The sequence below is a fragment of the Schistocerca nitens genome, chromosome 2 (assembly GCF_023898315.1).
Source record: "Schistocerca nitens isolate TAMUIC-IGC-003100 chromosome 2, iqSchNite1.1, whole genome shotgun sequence".
In the NCBI taxonomy this organism is placed as follows: domain Eukaryota; kingdom Metazoa; phylum Arthropoda; class Insecta; order Orthoptera; family Acrididae; genus Schistocerca; species Schistocerca nitens.
The window spans coordinates 870,846,294-870,866,082 of record NC_064615.1 but is presented as its reverse complement, the minus strand read 5'-3'; the positions used below and the strand labels follow the sequence as shown (position 1 = coordinate 870,866,082).

Sequence of the window (19,789 nt, the reverse complement as noted above, 5' to 3'; positions counted from 1 at the left end):
CCTGCACCAGCCGTTTTCGCGAAAATGAACAGAGAAATAAAGTGTTAGTTCTACCATACATGGGGGCGCCGGCCTTTTTTTTTTTCAGTCTTTTCTTCTTTTTTCTTAAGGGGTGGGGGGCTGACGTGCTAAAGACTGTAGGCGCATAACTTCCTTTTCTTGTGATCCCCAACAGCTTCGTGGAACTTACTCAGAAAGCTGTCTGATAATCACTAAACGTGCTTCCATATACGAGTAGACCAGGCTGAGTAAGACAGCTTTTCTAGGAATTACATCTATTTCTCGACAGTAGTTTCCAATCAGATAACCAAAACTGTAAAACTGACTGTACATTATATACGAACGCAGATTCCGCGTATAAGAACTACATTTCTTCAGGATGTTGCCAATTACCTATAGAAGAATACATCAATATTTGTGAAAGTTGCAAGACCAAGGGGAAGCGTGTGACTGAAATGGGCTCTATATTGTAGATCGGGAACGTGATATGACACAAATGATTAAGGTTAAAAAAACTGTGTTTGATCACTGGTTTCAAATATTTGGTGCGACGTGGAAACTCCCACGTGCTGCTATCAGAATTTCTAAAATCGTGGCCTGAAATCAGTGACAGCCTGGATATGTTCATGCGTAATCTCCTTTCACTCGGTTTGCGGCTTTTGCATATGTTACTGTATTTGGAAGTGAAAATTCTTTTCTCTACAGTCTTTCCAGCTGGCTTTGAGCGGTCAAGCCAACGTTTTTCAACGTCGTTAATAATTAGATATTTTTTGTGCCATATTCAAAATAGGAAATATTTTGGTGTACTTATACTCATCCCTTTGCATTTTGTTTGATTTGGCGTAAGCTGCCTTGTTTGAATAGTACTATTTTCTTTTTGTAGCTAAATCGTAAAATTCCTTTAAGAAAATTGTATCAGAATGACTGCGTTTACAACCCACCGATAATTTGTGATACAAAGCGGTAATGCACAAATTAGGCATCAGAAGCTCGAATGAAGTTCAAAGTGTTCTAGTATGTATTGGCTGCTAATTGGTAGTTCCTCAGTTTGTCTCTTGGTGACATGTAAGATCGCCCCCTCTCACCGTCCTCCTTCCTCATCACTCCCACGAACTCTCATATTAACTGCCAATATCTAAAAACGCAGACGAGATTTTTGTTCGGAACCGAAATACGAAAATAATTGTAACTGAACAGAAGATCGCCCATAAAATAGAGGCCTCTTCAGAGGTACAAATCACCTACTTCGAAAATGTAGAATTCAAACGGATGGAATAACGTAGTATGGGAACTTGTATACTATATGTTATCCACTTAAAATAACCATTGAGTTATTTAACAGATAACATTTACGAGTATTTGCAAGAACGTGGTGCAAGACATACAGTGAAACTGCAGTTGTTTTACATTCACAAATAGTGCTCCGAAATATCACATTACGAGTCTCCTTAATTACGTTATTTTGTCATTTTGATTTTTGTAATATATATACAGGGTGCTACAAAAAGGTACGGCCAGACTTTCAGGAAACATTCCTCACACACAAAGAAAGAAAATATGTTATGTGGACATGTGTCCGGAAACGCTTACTTTCCATGTTAAGAGCTCATTTTATTACTTCTCTTCAAATCACATTAATCATGGAATAGAAACACACAGCAACAGAACGTACCAGCGTGACTTCAAACACTTTGTTACAGGAAATGTTCAAAATGTCCTCCGTTAGCGAGGATACATACATCCACCCTCCGTCGCAGGGTTGAGGTCAGGAGAGCGTGGAGGCCATGGAATTGGTCCGCCTCTACCAATCCATCGGTCACCGAATCTGTTGTTGAGAAGCGTACGAACACTTCGACTGAAATGTGCAGGAGCTCCATCGTGCATGAACCACATGTTGTGTCGTACTTGTAAAGGCATATGTTCTAGCAGCACATGTAGAGTATCCCGTATGAAATCATGATAACGTGCTCCATTGAGCATAGGTGGAAGAACATGGGGCCCAATCAAGACATCACCAACAATGCCTGCCCAAACGTAAAGCAATGAGTCGCATGTCAACACAAGCACCGAAGTCAACATCACCTTCCTTCAATTGGGCCAGCTGGCGGTGAATCGAGGAAGTACAGTACATACTGACGAAACTAAAATTAGCTCTAATATCGAAATTAAGCGTTTCCGGACACATGTCCACAAGATAACATCTTTTCTTTATTTGTGTGTGAGGAATGTTTCCTGAAAATTTGGCCGTATCTTTTTGTAACACCCTGTATAAAAATAAGGTACTAAGAGTGTTTTGCTCGTGAAGACTCCTGCCCTCCCCTCCCCCATATCTCTTTCTCGCATCTTCATCTACCCGCTACACAACCGGACATAATGGTTTTATTTTTTTATATATGCTGAAGACTGCTGACTGGTCGTGGCTGTGCTAGTTCTTATTCTTCTCTTGCTTGCCTCCCCCTCCCTCCCACCTTCCTTCCTCACCCTTTCTCCAGCGGCACCAAAAAAACGAAATGTAGACACAAGGTGTGAAGTTCTATATGTGAAGTGTACATGTCCGTTGTTCGTAGTACGAAAGAAAAAATCCGTCTTTGTCGGGAACTGCAAATGCATTACCTTATTAATTGCAACTAAGACATGGTTCTGAGAGATGCCGAAAACTACACGATAGGCTCATTCTGCGTGCTTTCTACTCTGCAGCAGTTTTTTGAGGTGGCAATTTGTCCTTCATCGTTTCAGTTTCGGCAATTTTCTCCCTTCTGCCTGTACAATATAACCTGCCCCTGGAACTAAAATGAATTCAGAACTGTATGACCTGGTGCTGGCCATATTAGTCTGTGAAGATCTTAAAAGTAGAACTCATTGACATAGTAACCGTTAATATTTTATTAAAATAAGATTACAACAGTCTTGACATAACTTAGCCATCGGAACAAGTGTTTACTAATCGTAATGATGTTATAGACCTTCACTTGCTCTTGTAATCCGGTAAACATTTTGTTTCTGTATTTCTGTAGCGGTATCGGCCCTAGTCTTTATAAATTGCAGACTGCAGTCATTGGCTACCATCATAACCATTTCGTTAAATAAACGCCTTGATGGGTGATATAGTGATTTAGGAACTAGACTCGTACTTAAAGAGAAGTGAGGTTCAAGTCTCCTTCAGGTCAGTATTTCCCTAAAGCACCGCATGAGGTGTTTGGGATGGAGCCTTCAACAGGGCCATTGACATTTCTCCTCCAGCTACTAGTCCTTTTTCTGTAACTGATACGTAGTTCTGTTTCTAATAACCTTGGTGAGGACATGACGGTAAGCACTTAAAATGCCTTCCTTCCTCTAGATAATACTACTAATTTGCTAAATAGACGACGCTTGTCGCGCGACAAGAATCCTTATTGTTTTCTTCAGTGTTTTGTAACACCTGATGTGCCATGTTCAATTTTCGACATTGTTCCACTCTTGCGGAAGTATCTGCATCTTGCCCCTTTGTTCAGAAGATACGTTATTCTTTGTTGCTAAGTTACTCTTAGACTGCCGGAAAGTGGTATTCTATCCCTTTTTAGGTAATATGGTAATTGTACAAGTTTGTACAGACTGAACCCACGTCTCTGGGTTCATCATAACACACGAGTTATACAGCGGAGTTTGGTTGCTGCTGCAGCCGGGAATATTTTTCAAAAGGACGTCAGCGAATGTGGCTCAGCAGTGGATTGGAACACGGCGGCATCTAAGTGTGTGGTTGGAGGACTTCGCGCAAGAAATCACTTGAGCAAGAAAAATCTAGATTTATTTACTATGGGAGAAAACAGTGTAACTACTCAGATGTGCATCGATCATGATAGGCAAATAGGCTTTAGACACTGCCTCCTCTGCTCTCCTATGTGTTAGTCCACTAGTCACTTTACAGATGCTTCTTTTCCTCAGACAAATCTATTTAGTCCGTTTTTCGATAGTGCAGCTAGTTTCAGTGATAGCAGTTTTCCCAATGGTAAACTGAGAGTATTTAGTACATGATATGCTTGGGACGTTACCAGGGAAGTATTAGCAGCCTTGTCCTGTGGATAACAGGAAAGAGTGAGAGGCTTTTGCGTGTCCAGCTTAATTTCAGAAACGAGCAGATATTGAATTCAAAAGGGTTGAGAGTTTCCATTTGTTCTTGCCTCTAGAATTACTGAGGAAAGCGATAGATCTTCAGGTGACTGGCTTGTAATTAACTTTTGAAATAACTTATGATTCCTCTCTGCACCGCCACTTGATTAAACTAACTCTATACTTATATGCTTTAAAGTTCGTGTATCTTTTAATTGGCTGGTGGAACATGGCACACTAGGAGAGAATGTTGTACTACAATGCACATAATTTTGGGAGTGTGGCAATGACAGTGAAGATCTATTCTACATTAGCTAACAACATCACTAGCACACTAAATGATCCGATTATGCGAGAATTTGCGAGGAGGTAACACAAAGATATTAACGTACATAAACTATTGAGGACTCCATGAATATAAAAAAAAGAAAAAAAATTAACTGAATTCTCTGTAGGTGCTTGGCAGAAACAATAATGTTAAAAAGGAAACACTTGAAGAAAAGTTGTGATAATGTGCAGCGTTTGGCCACTGGTCGTAAATGCAACATGTGTAAGTCAGCTTTATGAGCAAGAATAGGTGAAACGACTATTGCTAGATCACCTGTTCAGCACAGTGGGACTGTGGAGAATGTAAGTAGCTTGCTTCCATCGGCAGTAGGCAGATGTGAATTATTATTATTATTATTATGAAAGGCGCCTTAGTAAATTATGAATTAGTAAAGCTTTAAATTGTTCTGAAGAGGTACGTGGCTCGTGTGGACTCTATGCAATGAAGAGCTAAGTAAGCAGTAAAGAAATTAGTAAGAGAGATCTTTCTTGTAGGATTAGTGGAATATCTGCGACAGGAGCTGTAAGTGGTTCGTGCAGTGCTGTATTCACGGTGTATCGCAGTTCGGAGTGTTGTCTTTCCTCCATATTCAAATCGTATACGATGTTTCAAGCTTACTCCAGTGACCGTTAACAAACGAAAGGAATACTCGTAAATATAAGGTTGTATCCTCAGATGAAATTAAGTTAAACTGGTGACATTAGTTCGTAAACAGACGTATGCAGTAGAGATGGTTGCTGTATCTGTTCGTGAATCATTTTAGGCTCGTAAATCGCGAGTGGCCCTGTCGGAAGGTTGTTGACAGTTGTGCATGCCGGCACAGCCGCGCAGTGAGAGCATCGTACTCACCCAAGGAGGCGGCCGCGAGCAGCGCGGCCAATTGTAACCAGAGGCCGCGTCCGTACATGGCCGGCGGGGACTGAGTTGTGGCTGCGTGCAAGCTCCAGCCGCCTTCCCAACAGACACTCACTCACTGGCAGAGTCCGGCCGAGCCGGCGTCAGCTGCTCGTAGCCTCGCCCGCCCCGCCTTGGCTTGCGTTGCCTTGTCCTGCCTTGCCTTACCTTGCTGTGAAAGTGAAATCGAACCCCACTCCCGTCTGGCTCCGGTCTGAGCTGTCCGGAGGTCCGTTCCACCTTCTGGCCGTATAGACTGTATTCAACTCGGCTTATTGCGTTCAACCTTAAATACAGGCTATTAGGTTGTTTTTTAATATCGCTAAGAAGAGATGCCCTTTGTCAGCGAGGTTGAATTCCGCACCGAGCGACATTATGCAGTGGCTAATACACTGCAATCATATTCCGCTACAGTCAGGCTTCACATCGCCCTGTTCACCGTGATTTAAATTTACGCAATTTTTCTTAACCACTTCAGGTGATTGTCTTTCGCATCTAACTACACAACTAACAAATTGCATCGTTAAGTTTCCCACGTCAGTGGGACGTTCTCTTTATTGTTTTCCTCAAGAATGGAACTGTTTGCCAGTGCAAGAAATGTGAGTAGTAGGCGTTTCTTCTTCGTCACGCAGTTTCTGGTGCCGCCAGTGCGCTGAAAACAGTTTGCAATATCACTTCGGCAAACAGCTCTTCTTCGATGGCTACATTTTTGTCAATTTCGATTCATATATGAACTACTTCTTCTGAAAACACATTCAGTTTATTACTAGATGCAGACGTTTCTCGAAGGCGTCGGGTTGTACAGCCAGGCGCACCGAGCTAAAAATGAAGGAAAACTCTTATGCATGCCGGACTATCAGCTCTGCCGGACTACAGAGTGCCGGATTATCGCGGTCTTCCTATATTAGAGTAAAAGTGAATACTGTTGCAAATTGAAGAGGACCAGCACCGTCTTAACGGCCCTTGGATAATCTGTGTTCTTGAAATATTTGCCACACACATTTTGTTTGCAATTAATACTCACAGAAAGCTTCAGCTTTGATAATTGCGCTGATAACCGCGCAGTTGAGCGCCCCACAAACCGATCTTTGACAATTTTAGCCTTCGTTAGGCGTATAAAGTTTGGTTATGTGACACTGAATGGATTTCACAGTACAAATCCAGAGGTCCGGCGCTCAATCCTCGGCTAGCACTTTTTCCACCAATTAATTCTGATAAAACACAAACATTTTAACATGAAGGTAGGATTTTGTAATGTAATATCAAATCCTAGAGCAAATTCGCTTCTGTCAGCAAGAGGAGTGAATGTATAGTTGGCGTTCGGAGTGTACTGTAGCCATATTATCCAATAAGTTATGTCTTTTAGTATTGAGGAATAGCATTTAAAAATTAAAAACTAGTCGCGAGGAGAAATAACGTGAGTAAATCTGCATTCATTTGCATATTGCGATCTCCAGACGCATACATTAGAAAATCTAACACCATGGCTTACTCCGGATTTGTCCGTTCTAATGGCAACAGCAAGCTGTAATAGCCCAGAGAAATTAATAACTAACGCCAAGAAAATGCTAGTTAACGTTCTAGCCGTCGGCAATGTATAAAAAAAGAAAGTGCATCCGTCACATATTTGATTAATTTTGAACTCTATTCGCAAAAAGTTTAGTTTGCAGGTACTGGAAAATTTGTGCCTCTGCGTCATTTCCGAAAGTTTTGTGTTGTTTCTGAACGCTCAGTAGACGCATGTAAGATTCACAGTTCATAGCAATTAAATCTTGTCTCATCTTCAGTTGCTGTGCGGTGCGTTCCTTCAGTGTCCTCCAACCAAACGAGATGGTACAGCGATTAAGACACTGGACTGTGATTTAGGAGGAGCGGGGCTCAAGTCCCCATCTTGTTGCATTGATTTAAATTTTCTGTAGAATAGTTTTTTTGGAAAGGTCAGTCACTATCTTGTTCCGTCCTTTTCCAGTTCGTGGTAGTTATCCATCTCTAATGTCCTTGATGGCGACACTACGCTGAACTCTTTTTAATTTCCCTTCCTTCCTTTTTTCTTTAGCGCTTTCCATTGATCATAAACTTAATATCAGCCCACCTACAAAATTTTTGATACTGTGTCAGCAAATGCAGCACCTGACTATTGAATCACTTAGTGAGACCTATAAATATTCAGGCACGGTGGTTTGCACTGGTGTCAATTCAGTTTGTTATCTCTATCTGCACAAATGTTGTTTACGGGCCTTTTATTTCACATAACATTGCTGTTGATCTGCGTTTAAAGGGCGGTTATGCTTAAAGAGAGAGCCTTCCTTTTCGGATTCACTATGACAGCGTTGCTTAAATACCAGTCAAAGAACAACGGCTCTCTTCGAAGTTGACGATTTTGTATAGTCGTTCACAATGATGACACTAAAATCCTATCACGTGAAAGTCTATCTGAAATGTAGCTTGTCCACAAATGAAGCTTTTTCATTGTTCCCAGCGGTATGCATAAAGTCATGGTCATTGTGGAATCCCAGGTTACATATTCCAATAATCCTATTTTTGTAGGACTTTGTTTTGACTTGTGGAGAGTGGGGAAGTCCGCTATAAAGCAGCCTTCGTGCAGCGCCGAATCCGCATGTCGAAACGGTAGGGGGCAGCGAACAAGGTTAAGATCGGCCGTATGGCAGCTGTTGTTCGCTTGCTGTTGCGCTCCACTTTCCTGCGTGAATTCATACCAGTTTGCGTGCGGTACGCGCTCCCACATTTCGCATTGATTTAAAGTGTGCAGAGCTGTAGGATCATTACACTACGCGACTCCAATGTCTGAACATTTACTTATTTCGAAAAATACTGAATTTAAACTGCTCCTAAAACCAAACCATGGCACTATGTCAAAAATCATATGGAGTGTCGTACAGAGTAAATGGCAGTTACTATGTGGGCACGTATAGACTGGGATATAAAATTGTATAATTTGTGTAAATGTTAAGGAGTACTATGGCGTAAAAAGTATTCATATAACATTTGTGTAGATAGAAAACATTTACTCCAGCTCCTGTAGCGCTGATAAGTGTGTGCAAAAATTCTCCCGTAACTATAATCTGATTGTCGGTGCATTTACTGACATAGAATCAAAAAGCTAGTCTGGTGAACTGGTTCCTATATGTACCCAACGAGTGATGCTAATGACATGAAGAAAGCTTAATTAGTATTAAAGACTAGCCAATTGCGAGACCATCAGAAATAAATTGCAAGAAAATTGTTCATTTCGCAAGTCAAAAAAAGGATGCTTATGCGATTTCAGAGAACACCGCCCATTGTCAAGTTCATAATATGGAATCTTAGTTTTGTTCAGAGCCCTTTTTAAGCGATGAGAATGAGCGATAGCAATCTGCACACCTGATGCCATACTATATTTTAATTATGTTCTCCAGATGCGATTAGAGTGACCAGAAACAAACATTTAATATTTTCGTGCTAAATAGACGTTATTAGCCACACTTCATGGTTTCTCACGGGTGGTGGCACAAACTATCTTCTGCCGGGCAACTGATTCGTAATATGTATGGATATACACAATCCTTCCTCGTGAAGCAGTCTGTCTATAAATGGAAACTGTATCAAAATCCCTGCAGTATTTGCTGTGAGTAACCTTCACATACGGACAGAAAAATGCAACAGGGAATTTAATTTATAATGTGTATAGCTAAATACTTATTTTCCACGAAAGCAGTTCCGCATTCCGAAATAGCTTAAAATTCCGATATTTTCAATGCGTCGTAAAATATTAAACTGTCGCACAACCTCTAATAAGTATCATAAAGAAATCCCAAGTTTAGATGTTGTAAGTGTTTTATTAAATAGCTCCGTGGTGATCTGTTGTGTTGGTGTTCAAGGGATTAAACTCGTTTGTCAACAACCCAAGAAAAAGCGTGTAATAATTCTTATGAACAAACCACACAAAACATTTTGGGAGATGCGATGAGGTAACAATGTTTAAACATCTGTTATCTTTGTTCGAGGCGTTCTAGAATGTGAGGGGGGAGGGGGGGGGGGAATGCAAGAAGTTTCCCTGTTTGTAATAATGTATTTAATTATGTTTATAGTTTTTATTGTCAGAGGCCGGCCGCGGTGGCCGAGCGGTTCTAGGCGCTTCAGTCCGGAACCGCGCGACTGCTACGGTCGCAGGTTCGAATCCTGCCTCTGGTATGGATGTGTGTGATGATGTCCTTAGTTTGGTTAGGTTTAAGTAGTTCTAAGTTCTAGGGGACTGATGACCTCAGATGTTAAGTCCCATAGTGCTCAGAGTCCTTTCATTTTCTTATTGTCACAATTGATATGTTGGGCTTGAGATCCACTCCAGGTTTTTCTTGTTCCTGTGGTAATAGTACCAGTGTGAGATCCACTCCAGGTTTCTCTTGTTCCTTTGGAAGTAGTACCAATGACTTACATAATTTTGTAGAAGTTTTTGTAAGGGCATGTACACTTGCAGACTAACGTACGTATTGTATGTGATTTTTTACTGAGAATAATAATACCACAAATATCTCACCCCACTGGGTCTCCGGGTGTTATCCTTAAAGGTGGAAATCAAAGCGCTGGTCAAGAATACGAACATGTAAAAATCTTTGAATTTCTTTATATCGGCTGATATATATATACTGCATGTAAATTATTGTAAAAATATTTAGACCTGTTGAGCAAAAGTGTTGCAATAAAGGGTTGGAATTGTGTTGGAGAGGAATGAGATTAAAATCTCTCTATGTCCATACAATAAGGATTTTCAGTGTTTTATATATCACGTAAGGTGATTCTTTTTATGTTTTTTTTAATAAGCCATTGCTGATTTAGTACCTGGAGATATAATGTAAAAGAGGGGGAGGGGTGTAAACACAGGGATTATTTGGCCAGCACAGTCGAAACCCCTCAAACCATTGTATGGGAAGTCGGGACGCTTGTTTCGTCTCCTGGTCAGGACGACGAACTAGGTTTTTGGGGGGTGTATGCTTCTTTTAGTATGGGAAAAGAGGGTGTTACACAAGAGCAACGAAAACTTGCAAGCGAATAGTTCAGTTGGCGAGAGAAGAATCTGAGATGGCCACTCAAATGTAAGGACACTGCTAGGGTGAGTTTAGCATAACGTCAGTAGACTGTTACATTGTGTTAGGGGGCACTTTGCTGCCACTCCTGATGCAAGTCACTTTTATTTCCTGCGCAAGACTGGTTCTAACCGTAAGTAATCACCTTAAGTCGGGGTAATTGCTGTTAGACATCTGGTCCAGTACGACCTGCCCTATGTCCTGCAGACAATAACCACTGCCTGGATTTGCTTTCGTCTCCTGCAGATAGCATTAGTTGCTGGAAGCCAGCACACCATCAGCGCACTGCCTTCTACGTACCAGAGCGCCAGAATAAAAGTTTGCTAGTTAGAATCCCATTTGTCTCGAAGTTATTACTAACATCGAAGAAAGTGACCGTGAGAATTTTATCAGTTGAATGAACATGTTCTTGTATTCTTTTCAATCTTAGGCTATAATGGAAGTTTGTTAACTGTGTCAGTATAAATAATTAAGGAAGTCTGTAAATTGCAATTTCAATCAGTTTACCCATACTCCAAAATAGATTTTTTTTAACGAAAATATTTATAAGGTGCGGTAAATATATCCGTACAGGTGGCACACGTAATCCGCTTACTTTGTTGATTGCAAGTTGTCCACGTACTCGCATTGATTGTGATTAATAAATGTGATTAGCCAGCTTGTCAAACTGGATAACAGAAAAAAAATCAATAAGCATGTGCATAGCTTCCCAGTGTGTACTGATGTACCACTACTTCAGTGGTCCCCAATTTGCGTCTCACAACAGATTCAACTGTATAACCTTGTACTTGCTAGTCTGAACTTGTTCGCAGTTTCTGAAGACCACAGTGTCGAGGAGAAGTGAAATCCTATCTTTTGGTTTGCAGGAAGGTACTGTGAACTAACTGTGACTTACTTCTCAATTAAAGCTAAATTTTTTAAAAAATCACATTACTAAAGATCACTCGTGTTCAGTACTGTTTGTCACTAAATTTACGATATGAGACGTGGGAGCGCCCACATAAGGAGGCAGAATTGGGGACCATAAAACTAGGGCATAATAAACTCTTGCTGCATGCTTTCCATTGCCGCGCCGGCAGTCGACAGTCCATATATTCCTCGTAGCGTCTGACCATCCTGACGGACACACAGGCTCGTCACTTTCTAATGCCACACGGCGCGTCGTAAGGTTTAGATGGCCGGTACTTTCTAGCCTGAGCCGCCGCAGCATCTCAAGTGACCCATTAACTTTCGTCTACTTTCACGATGGACCTCGGGTTGTGAGCTACATTTTATCTTTCAGTGTGGGCGGCAGAATACTTAGATATTTGCTGATTAACTGCGTTGAAATCTCATGTAATTCGAAACTGCAAGTCACTTGACGAATTTATCAGAGCGTTAGTCTTAACAACAAATTCACAGTGACAACCTCAGTAGTTCATGACGTTGCGGAACTGGCAAGGTGCCACCTAACACCGTTGGTTGACGTTAGTCTATTTACGTTGATTAAGTCTTTCATTGTATGCTCACGGTTACGCGATAGTTATTAATTATTTTGCAACTGAAGAACGTTGTCGACTAACTACTGTCTTTGATGAAACTAGCTTTTGAGATTTTGTACGTTGTTTAGAATTCCATAGAACTTTACAACCTGTGAAAACCATTTGTTCCTTAGTTTCGGAAAAATCGGTTTGCACATTTTTCCAGTGTCTGGTGACTAGGTCGAGAAGTACTACGTTCGTACATTGACGTGAAGGAAACACAGTGTCATAACAGAAGGCAAAAACAAACAAAGGCTCCCTTCTCACATTTATGTGCAGTTAGTACACTACTGGCCATTAAAATTGCTACACCACGAAGATGACGTGCTACAGACCCGAAATTTAACCGACAGGAAGAAGATGCTGTGATATGCAAATGATTAGCTTTTCACAGCATTCACACAAGGTTAGCGTCGGTGGCGACACCTACAACGTGCTGACACGAGGAAAGTTTCCAACCGATTTCTCATACGCAAACAGCAGTTGACCGGCATTTCCTGGTGAAACGTTGTTCTGATGCCTCGTGTAAGGAGGAGAAATGCGTACCATCACGTTTCCGACTTTGATAAAGGTCGGATTGTAGCCTATCGCGATTGCGGTTTATCGTATCGCGACATTGCTGCTCTTGTTGGTCGAGATCCAATGACTGTTAGCAGAGTATGGAATCGGTGGGTTCAGGAGGGTAATGCGGAATGCCGTGCTGGATCCCAACGGCCTCGTATCACTAGCAGTCGAGATAACAGGCATCTTATCCGCATGACTGTAACGGATCGTGCAGCCACGTCTCGATCCCTGAGTCAACAGATTGGGACGTTTGCATGACAACAACCATCTGTACGAACAGTTCGACGACGTTTGCAGCAGCATGGACTATAAGCTCGGAGACCGTGGCTGCGGTTACCCTTGACGCTGCATCACAGATGTTGTACTCAACGACGAACCAGGGTGCACGAATGGCAAAACGTCATTTTTTCGGATGAATCCAGGTTCTGTTTACAGCATCATGATGGTCGCATCCGTGTTTGGCGACATCGCGGTGAACGCACATTGGAAGCGTGCATTCGTCATCGCCATACTGTCGTATCACTTCACGAGAAGGTATGGGGTTCCATTGGTTACACGTCTCTGACACCTCTTGTTCGCATTGACGGCTTTTTGAACAGTGGACGTTACATTTCAGATGTGTTACGACCCGTGGCTCTACCCTTCATTCGATCCCTGCGAAACCCTACATTTCAGCAGGATAATGCACCACCGCATGTTTCAGGTCCTTTACGGGCCTTTATGGATACAGAAAATGTTCGACTGCTGCCGTGGCCAGCAAATTCTCCAGACCTCTCACCAATTGAAAACGTCTGGTCAATGGTGGCCGAGCAACTGGCTCGCCACAATACGCCAGTCACTACTCTTGATGAACTGTGGTATCGTTTTGAAGCTGCATGGGCAGCTGTACCTGTACACGCCATCCAAGCTCTGTCTAACTCAATGCCCAGGCGTATCAAGGCCGTTATTACGGCCAGATGTGGTTCTTCTGGGTACTGATTTCTCAGGATCTATGCATCCAAATTGCGTGAAAATGTAATCACATGTCTGATCTAGTATAATATATTTGTCCAATGAATACCTGTTTATCATCTGCATTTCTTCTTGGTGTAGCAATTTTAATGGCCAGTAGTGTTCATCTTAGCTGATCTGCTTAATAGATGTCTCATAGCTCATCCGATCTTATTCTTATTTTATATGCAGGCACCATCGACTCCTGCGCTCTCGTGAGTTTTTAAGCAGAAAAATAATTCTTGCATTTGGGATCAGGCTTTGTGTGTCATTCTGTTGAACGGCCCGTGGTGTCTCCTATATAACGTCTAATCAGAATGTCCTGTTGAGATTCCTCTTGTTCGCAGTTTTATTTGCAGACGTGTGAGAACACATGCGTATTTCAGAAAATAAAAAACAAATTACATGAGTAGGTAGAAGATCAGTGCGCAAAGTTGTTCAGTTTTTAAATTTACATGAAAAATTATTTACGATTATGATCCATATCCATACGGCAGATGTTGGGTTTTCTTACTGTACAGATAATCGTTTCATTATTAGTATCGATTTTGTTGCGGAGCCCTCCCTTTCTCCCTCGAAGCGCGCGAAGTTATTCCCTCTCCCACCTCCTCGTTCTGCCTACCGTCCCCCAGTTCCCTAGGCATTGTTTGGCAGGAGTCTTATTCGACGTAAATATGTGGTCTTGTCCCAAGCTATGGTTTCAGAACGAAGAATATTCCACTTTAGTATTACAATAACATTATGTTCAACTTAATCCAGTGATTGAATGATTTATTACAAACAAAAAAAAAAAGCTCGCTGTGTGGTTTGGCACAAGTAGATCAATACGGAGACGTCGCTTCGATTGGTCGTCATTGGACAAACAAATATAGCTCATATCCTTTGCTCCTTCAGAAACATCCACGCACTGATACGTGCTGAGAAGCAGCAACTCTTGCATTTCATATAGGACAAGGCTTAATGTTTGATAAGATAGTGCCATTTGCTGTAGCATGTGCGTCTCTCTCTCTCTCTCTCTCTCTCTCTCTCTCTCTCTCTCTCTGTGTGTGTGTGTGTGTGTGTGTGTGTGTGTTTTGCGTAAACAACAGGCCCTGCGACACATATTAGGACGACATAAAAACGCTGAAAGCACAAATGACGACGTTCGCAATCTTTTCAAATACCCATTCCTCATTGATATTGTGGAAGAACTGCGTAGTCAGCAGGCAGATCATCGTAATTGGTAAGATGTGGTCTGAATGATGCACTGCGGTGTAAGACTAACGGACAAGCTTGCGAACCGAGCGATGTGGCGCAGTGGTTGGATGGACACTGGACTCGCATTCCGGAGGACGACGGTTCAATCCCGCGTCCGGCCGTCCTGATTTGGGTTTTCCGTGATTTCCCTAAATCGCTCCAGGCAAATGCCGGGATGGTTCCTTTCAAGGGGCACGGCGACCGAGCGATGTGGCGCAGTGGTTAGACACTGGACTCGCATTCGGGAGGACGACGGTTCAATCCCGCGTCCGGCCATCCTGATTTAGGTTTTCCGTGATTTCCCTAAATCACTCCAGGCAAATGCCGGGATGGTTCCTCTGAAAGGGCACGGCCGACTTCTTTCCCCATCCTTCCCTAATCCGATGAGACCGATGACCACGCTGTCTGATCTCCTTCCCCACCCAACCAACCAAGGGGCACGGCCGACTTCCTTCCCCGTCCTTCCCTAGTCCGATGAGACCGATGACCTCGCTGTCTGGTCTCCTTCCCCAAAACAACCAACCAAGCTTGCGAAGGAGTATTGCGCATGTGTCAAAGAAATGTGACTAGATTCCGCTCTTACACCTGGTCCACCCTATGCAGCTGCAAATTAGAAATAGTTCGAAAAGCAGGTAGCGTCGGTCCTATCAGTATGAGGGAGGGTAATCTGCGAAAGTAGTCCTGAACATCCCATTATGACCTTGGTACAACTTTGCCACGATAAAGTGTCGGAAATTCACGCCAATGTTCTACCTCCGCTTTGACAGAGCTGGTTTAAAGAACACTCTCATGACACGTTCAGCTTTTCAGCAACTGCAAAAGTGGTGATTTAATGCATGTAGTTTGTGTACCATATAATTCCCGATCTTTGTCTATTTGAGGGTGACTGAATGATTGTTTTCCAGAACCTCAATAAATCAATTCCCCTCCTGCTCCATCACCACCATGATTTGAAACACATACCGTGCAGATCGAATCTTAATGCCACAGTTTGGCTTTGCTGCAAAGGAGGGTTAGATAAGTGCAGCGGCTGACTTTAACAGATAAATAGACGTTATTTCGTCACTTTGCAGACCCACAAAAATAGATTTTGTTGTTCATTTCCAAGTACTTGCCTTAGGCCATAGCTGTAGCTGCTGCTTCTTTGCTAATTTCTCACAACTCCCAAGCTTTTACACTCAGTGCTTTTATGCCTTGTTTCCCTGGGGCGTACTTGTCAAGAGACTTCATTTACTGCTCAAGGTACAAAGCACACCCTGTCTCTCTCTGGTGCCTCTGTCCGGCTGTTGGCGGCTTTCCCCGTTCGGTCGTTCGATTTACTTTTTCCCGCGTGGTAGAGAAACGTGCCGGCCGTCGACAAGGTCGTCTGGGCGGTTCTTGCCTTTCCTCGAGGCTGGACTCAGCCGATGACCAGCAGGTTCTCTTCCGGAGTGCCTGCACGAAAGCGACTACTTCCAGAAATAAATTGTATTTCCTGCTTCAGCTGCTTACATTGATCAAGATTCCAACCGGTTGCTGTAGATAGTGATAACTTGTACCTGATCATTCAGCATTGGCCTCTGTCAGTAAAAAAATCTTTCTTTAAATTGTTTACGTATTGCTTATGATCCTCGCTTGTGGGAAAAATTAATACTTCATCATACTTGGAGGAGAAGTTCAGTTGTACAAACCACAATGTTTTGATAGGGACAGCTGTGAAAGCCATTTATGGTTTTCTTCAGCCATTACTCTCAGCCTATGTATGAGGTTTAACGTCCCATAACCAAAACTGTCGTTACAGACAGAGCACCAGGTCGAATTTGGGAAACATGAGGAAGAAATCGGCTCTCTCTTTTTCAAAGAAACAGCACCGCCACTTGGCTTGAGAGATTTTTGGGTAACCACGAAAACCTAAATCGAGATGGCTGGACCGGATTTGAACCAACTTCCCCCAGAACGTCTTATGAATGCACTATCTCTCTCACTAGGAGACCTGCAGTGTTGCTCTTCTGGCGCCAATTAGACACCATAACAATACGATAAGAAAGTCTGCCTTGGGGGAATTCTCATCGGTCTTCTTTGTGCGAGAAAATGATACGGTAACGAAATGATTAAGTTTTTTTACCCTGTGCCGTGTCAACAGTTGAACAAAGCCCGGTGTTGGTGGTGGTGTTCAAGTCGATGATGGGATCTCTGCTCATGAATTGAAGTTTCTTTGTAGTCGACACCTCGAAGTAGCTATCAGAGTATTCTGAGATTGACTGTACATCCTCCTTTGCAGTAACATTCGATACTGTAGTTCCTTCTGATTGGAAGATGTAACGCATTCTGATTTGGCACATTCAAATTAAAATCCCAAACAGTCCAGCAGAGTTCACTCTCTTGCAGTTTCTCTATATCTCTTCTGGATATTACCAGAATGATTGTTTCAGCCGGTTCCCTGGGTCAGTAGCAGTTGTACTCTTCGGCACTGGAGACTGCATACACCTGTGTTGCTGAACGGTGGGCAAAGTCGAATGTAATGTGATTAAATTCTGGGAAAAATTAAGAAAGTTGTGACAGCACATAGTTAACCTAAGTATCCGTTTTCAGCGGATTTAGCGAATAAACGAAATTCTAAATTTGAATGACCACACGAGGTTGGAACACCGCTCCTCCCAAATGCGAGTCCATTATTACACTTGGCTCAGGACAGCTACTTCCTAGTAGCTTATAGCGTGAAAGAACAGGATAAAAAATTCGCATTATTTGGCCGTAGACGGACTTAAGGCCGTCATTTCCAGCATTTTCTCTCGTCATTTGAATTCGATCGGAAAAAAAGCTAACTTCAGATTTGAAGTAAGTAATATCAGGCAGTGATCTTTGCCGATACTTTTCAGGATTGTTTACTTGTTTCTTAACGAAATTTTTTGAACGAAATGGAGTTTCTTTTGCAAAGATTAACGTGTTCCAGTCGAAGACTGTTCTATACATAGATGACTCTTTCACTCCATACATAACTATAAGAGAGTAATAGTAGCGACATTCGTAAGCTGTAAGTATTCAGCAGAACTTCGCGCGCACTTTCCGCAGCTGACAGTCGTGAGCTCCGTGTTCTTATCGGCAAATGTTGCCTGCAGCCTTTCGGATATAGTTCCAGTCTGCAACGACGTGACACCTCCCTCTCCGATCACGACTGTGAAACCACCAAGCGTTCAGCTACTCGACGACTACTACAGTGGCCTGGTGCAGTTGTTACAAATAGTGCCTTCTACCTTCTGCCACCAAGTTCGTTCCACGAGGCAAGGATCAGAACATATTCCGCCGCCTCATTCGCTGTGCTCTAGTTTAGTGGTTTGGAATGTTTTTCTGGACAAGCTTCACGGTCTGAAAGTATCGCGTTCACAGAGACGCTCAAAAAAATTATTTCTGCTACAACGAAATAATCAAGGAATGTCCTGAAGCTGACTTACTGTTACCCCCACAAGTGTTGTGCAGAACGGTGTAAATTTCTTACTGCACGGTTTTGCGGAATAATGTTTAGTGCATACTACGTCAACGAATACAGTGCGTGAAAGACCTTACGAAAAATTGTGAAGTGCTTTCAGCGAGAAAGAAAATTTTGTAGGGTACATGTGGTATGTTTATTTTGACATCTTCAGTTTAAAAATTTATTTGCTTCTTTTTGTCGTTAAATGAAGTTCACGTTTTCCTTAACGTGATCCGTAACTTTCCTGACTACATCCCCTCTACCCTTTCATCTTATTTTGCTTTAACACCTAACAGTGTCGTAGTTTTTCAAGAGAAATTTCTTCTAAATTTTCTCAGAAACTTAATCTTGACCTTCCTGTTGTGTTTCTACGATTTGTCAACCTATTGTACGCCAGGATAGCTTAGTTTGACTTTCAAATGTGTTAGGAAGTGTGCGAGTCCTTCTGTAATTGCATCTATTTTCTTGCGATCCCACATTTAGGCATCGTCTCGTTATAAATGTAGTAAGTGTTCCCATGCCATTGATAAAATATACCACAACAATAATAATTTGGGGAACCTAAATGTGAAACTATCGTCTAAGTTCGGCCACATTCGGCGTCGTTGACAGCGATTGATAATTTCGTAGCCATTTTTGTAGTGACTTATATTGAAAGCATGACAGAACAGTTTCGAAATCCCTCACTCTAGGCCTGACAAAATGAAGTGACAGAGATGAGACCATAAAGACGTTAGGGGCTCTATGACAACAAATTGTGTTAAGCAGAGATTCTTTACCTGCAGTAGCACTGGAAGTAGAACATTTTTAGTCTACTACATAATATCAACAATACAACGATCGATCAGATTCATTGCATATAATACCATTATCAAATTGTAGACAGTCCGAAAGGTCAGTGAGCGGGACTGGAATCCTGCACTGCCCTCCTGGGCAAGTTACGTATGGAAATAATTTCTCTGGCATTTTATGAAGTTTCAAGTGAATGCCTGTATCGTCGAGTGAATGGCAATAGTGCTGAATTTACGCATAGGCTAGGTACACTTGGGCTTTGGGTGCCGAGAAGAATGGGAGAACCAGGACCTTGATCGTTGCTTGTGTTTCCTCGGTAGACTCGGACACACACACACACACACACACACACACACACACACGCGCGCGCGCGTGCGCGCAGATGCATGTAATTTTATAACATGGAGGACAGGACAGGAGCAATGTCGCTAGTGTAGCATTCGGTTCAATTACTTGTTAGAGGCTGATTGTTAAAATCTCTAACCTCAGTTGCTGTATAATTGTGTTTTCGTCGATTCCTGTACAAGTTAACGTCTCTTTGGTTGTCATCATTGCGTGTAGTTGTTTTTTTTTTTTTTTTTTTTTTTTTTTTTTTTTTTTTTTTCCCGACACGATGAGCGGTGTAAAAGCTTAAAAGGTACACAGAAATGAAAACTAATTATTGAACGGACAAAGAAATGTATCTGATCTGTTTCGTGGTTGTTCAAAAGTAAAAATGACTATTGCGTTTCTCTCCTAATATCCTCTTTCCATTATCAACGCGACACCACTTTTAAGTCGGGCTGATTTCTTCCCACGCTACGATATGGTTTCCCTTTCACAGAAGGAAAATAACTGTAATCAGGAAGAT

General features: G+C 42.2%; 2 protein-coding genes across 5 annotated transcripts in view; one reads left to right on the top strand and one right to left on the bottom strand.

Moving 5' to 3' along the window:
* LOC126237148 (translation initiation factor IF-2-like) overlaps nucleotides 1-5,404 on the bottom strand; it is an 88,161-nt gene extending 82,757 nt beyond the window's left edge. The window contains exon 1 of the mRNA XM_049946994.1: nucleotides 5,264-5,404. Coding sequence (XP_049802951.1) covers nucleotides 5,264-5,321 — 58 coding nt within the window. The 5' untranslated portion in view covers nucleotides 5,322-5,404. The remainder of the gene's footprint in view (nucleotides 1-5,263) is intronic.
* The window catches only part of LOC126237147 (uncharacterized), a 518,724-nt gene that overhangs the window by 179,007 nt on the left and 319,928 nt on the right, over nucleotides 1-19,789 (top strand). The window lies entirely within an intron of this gene.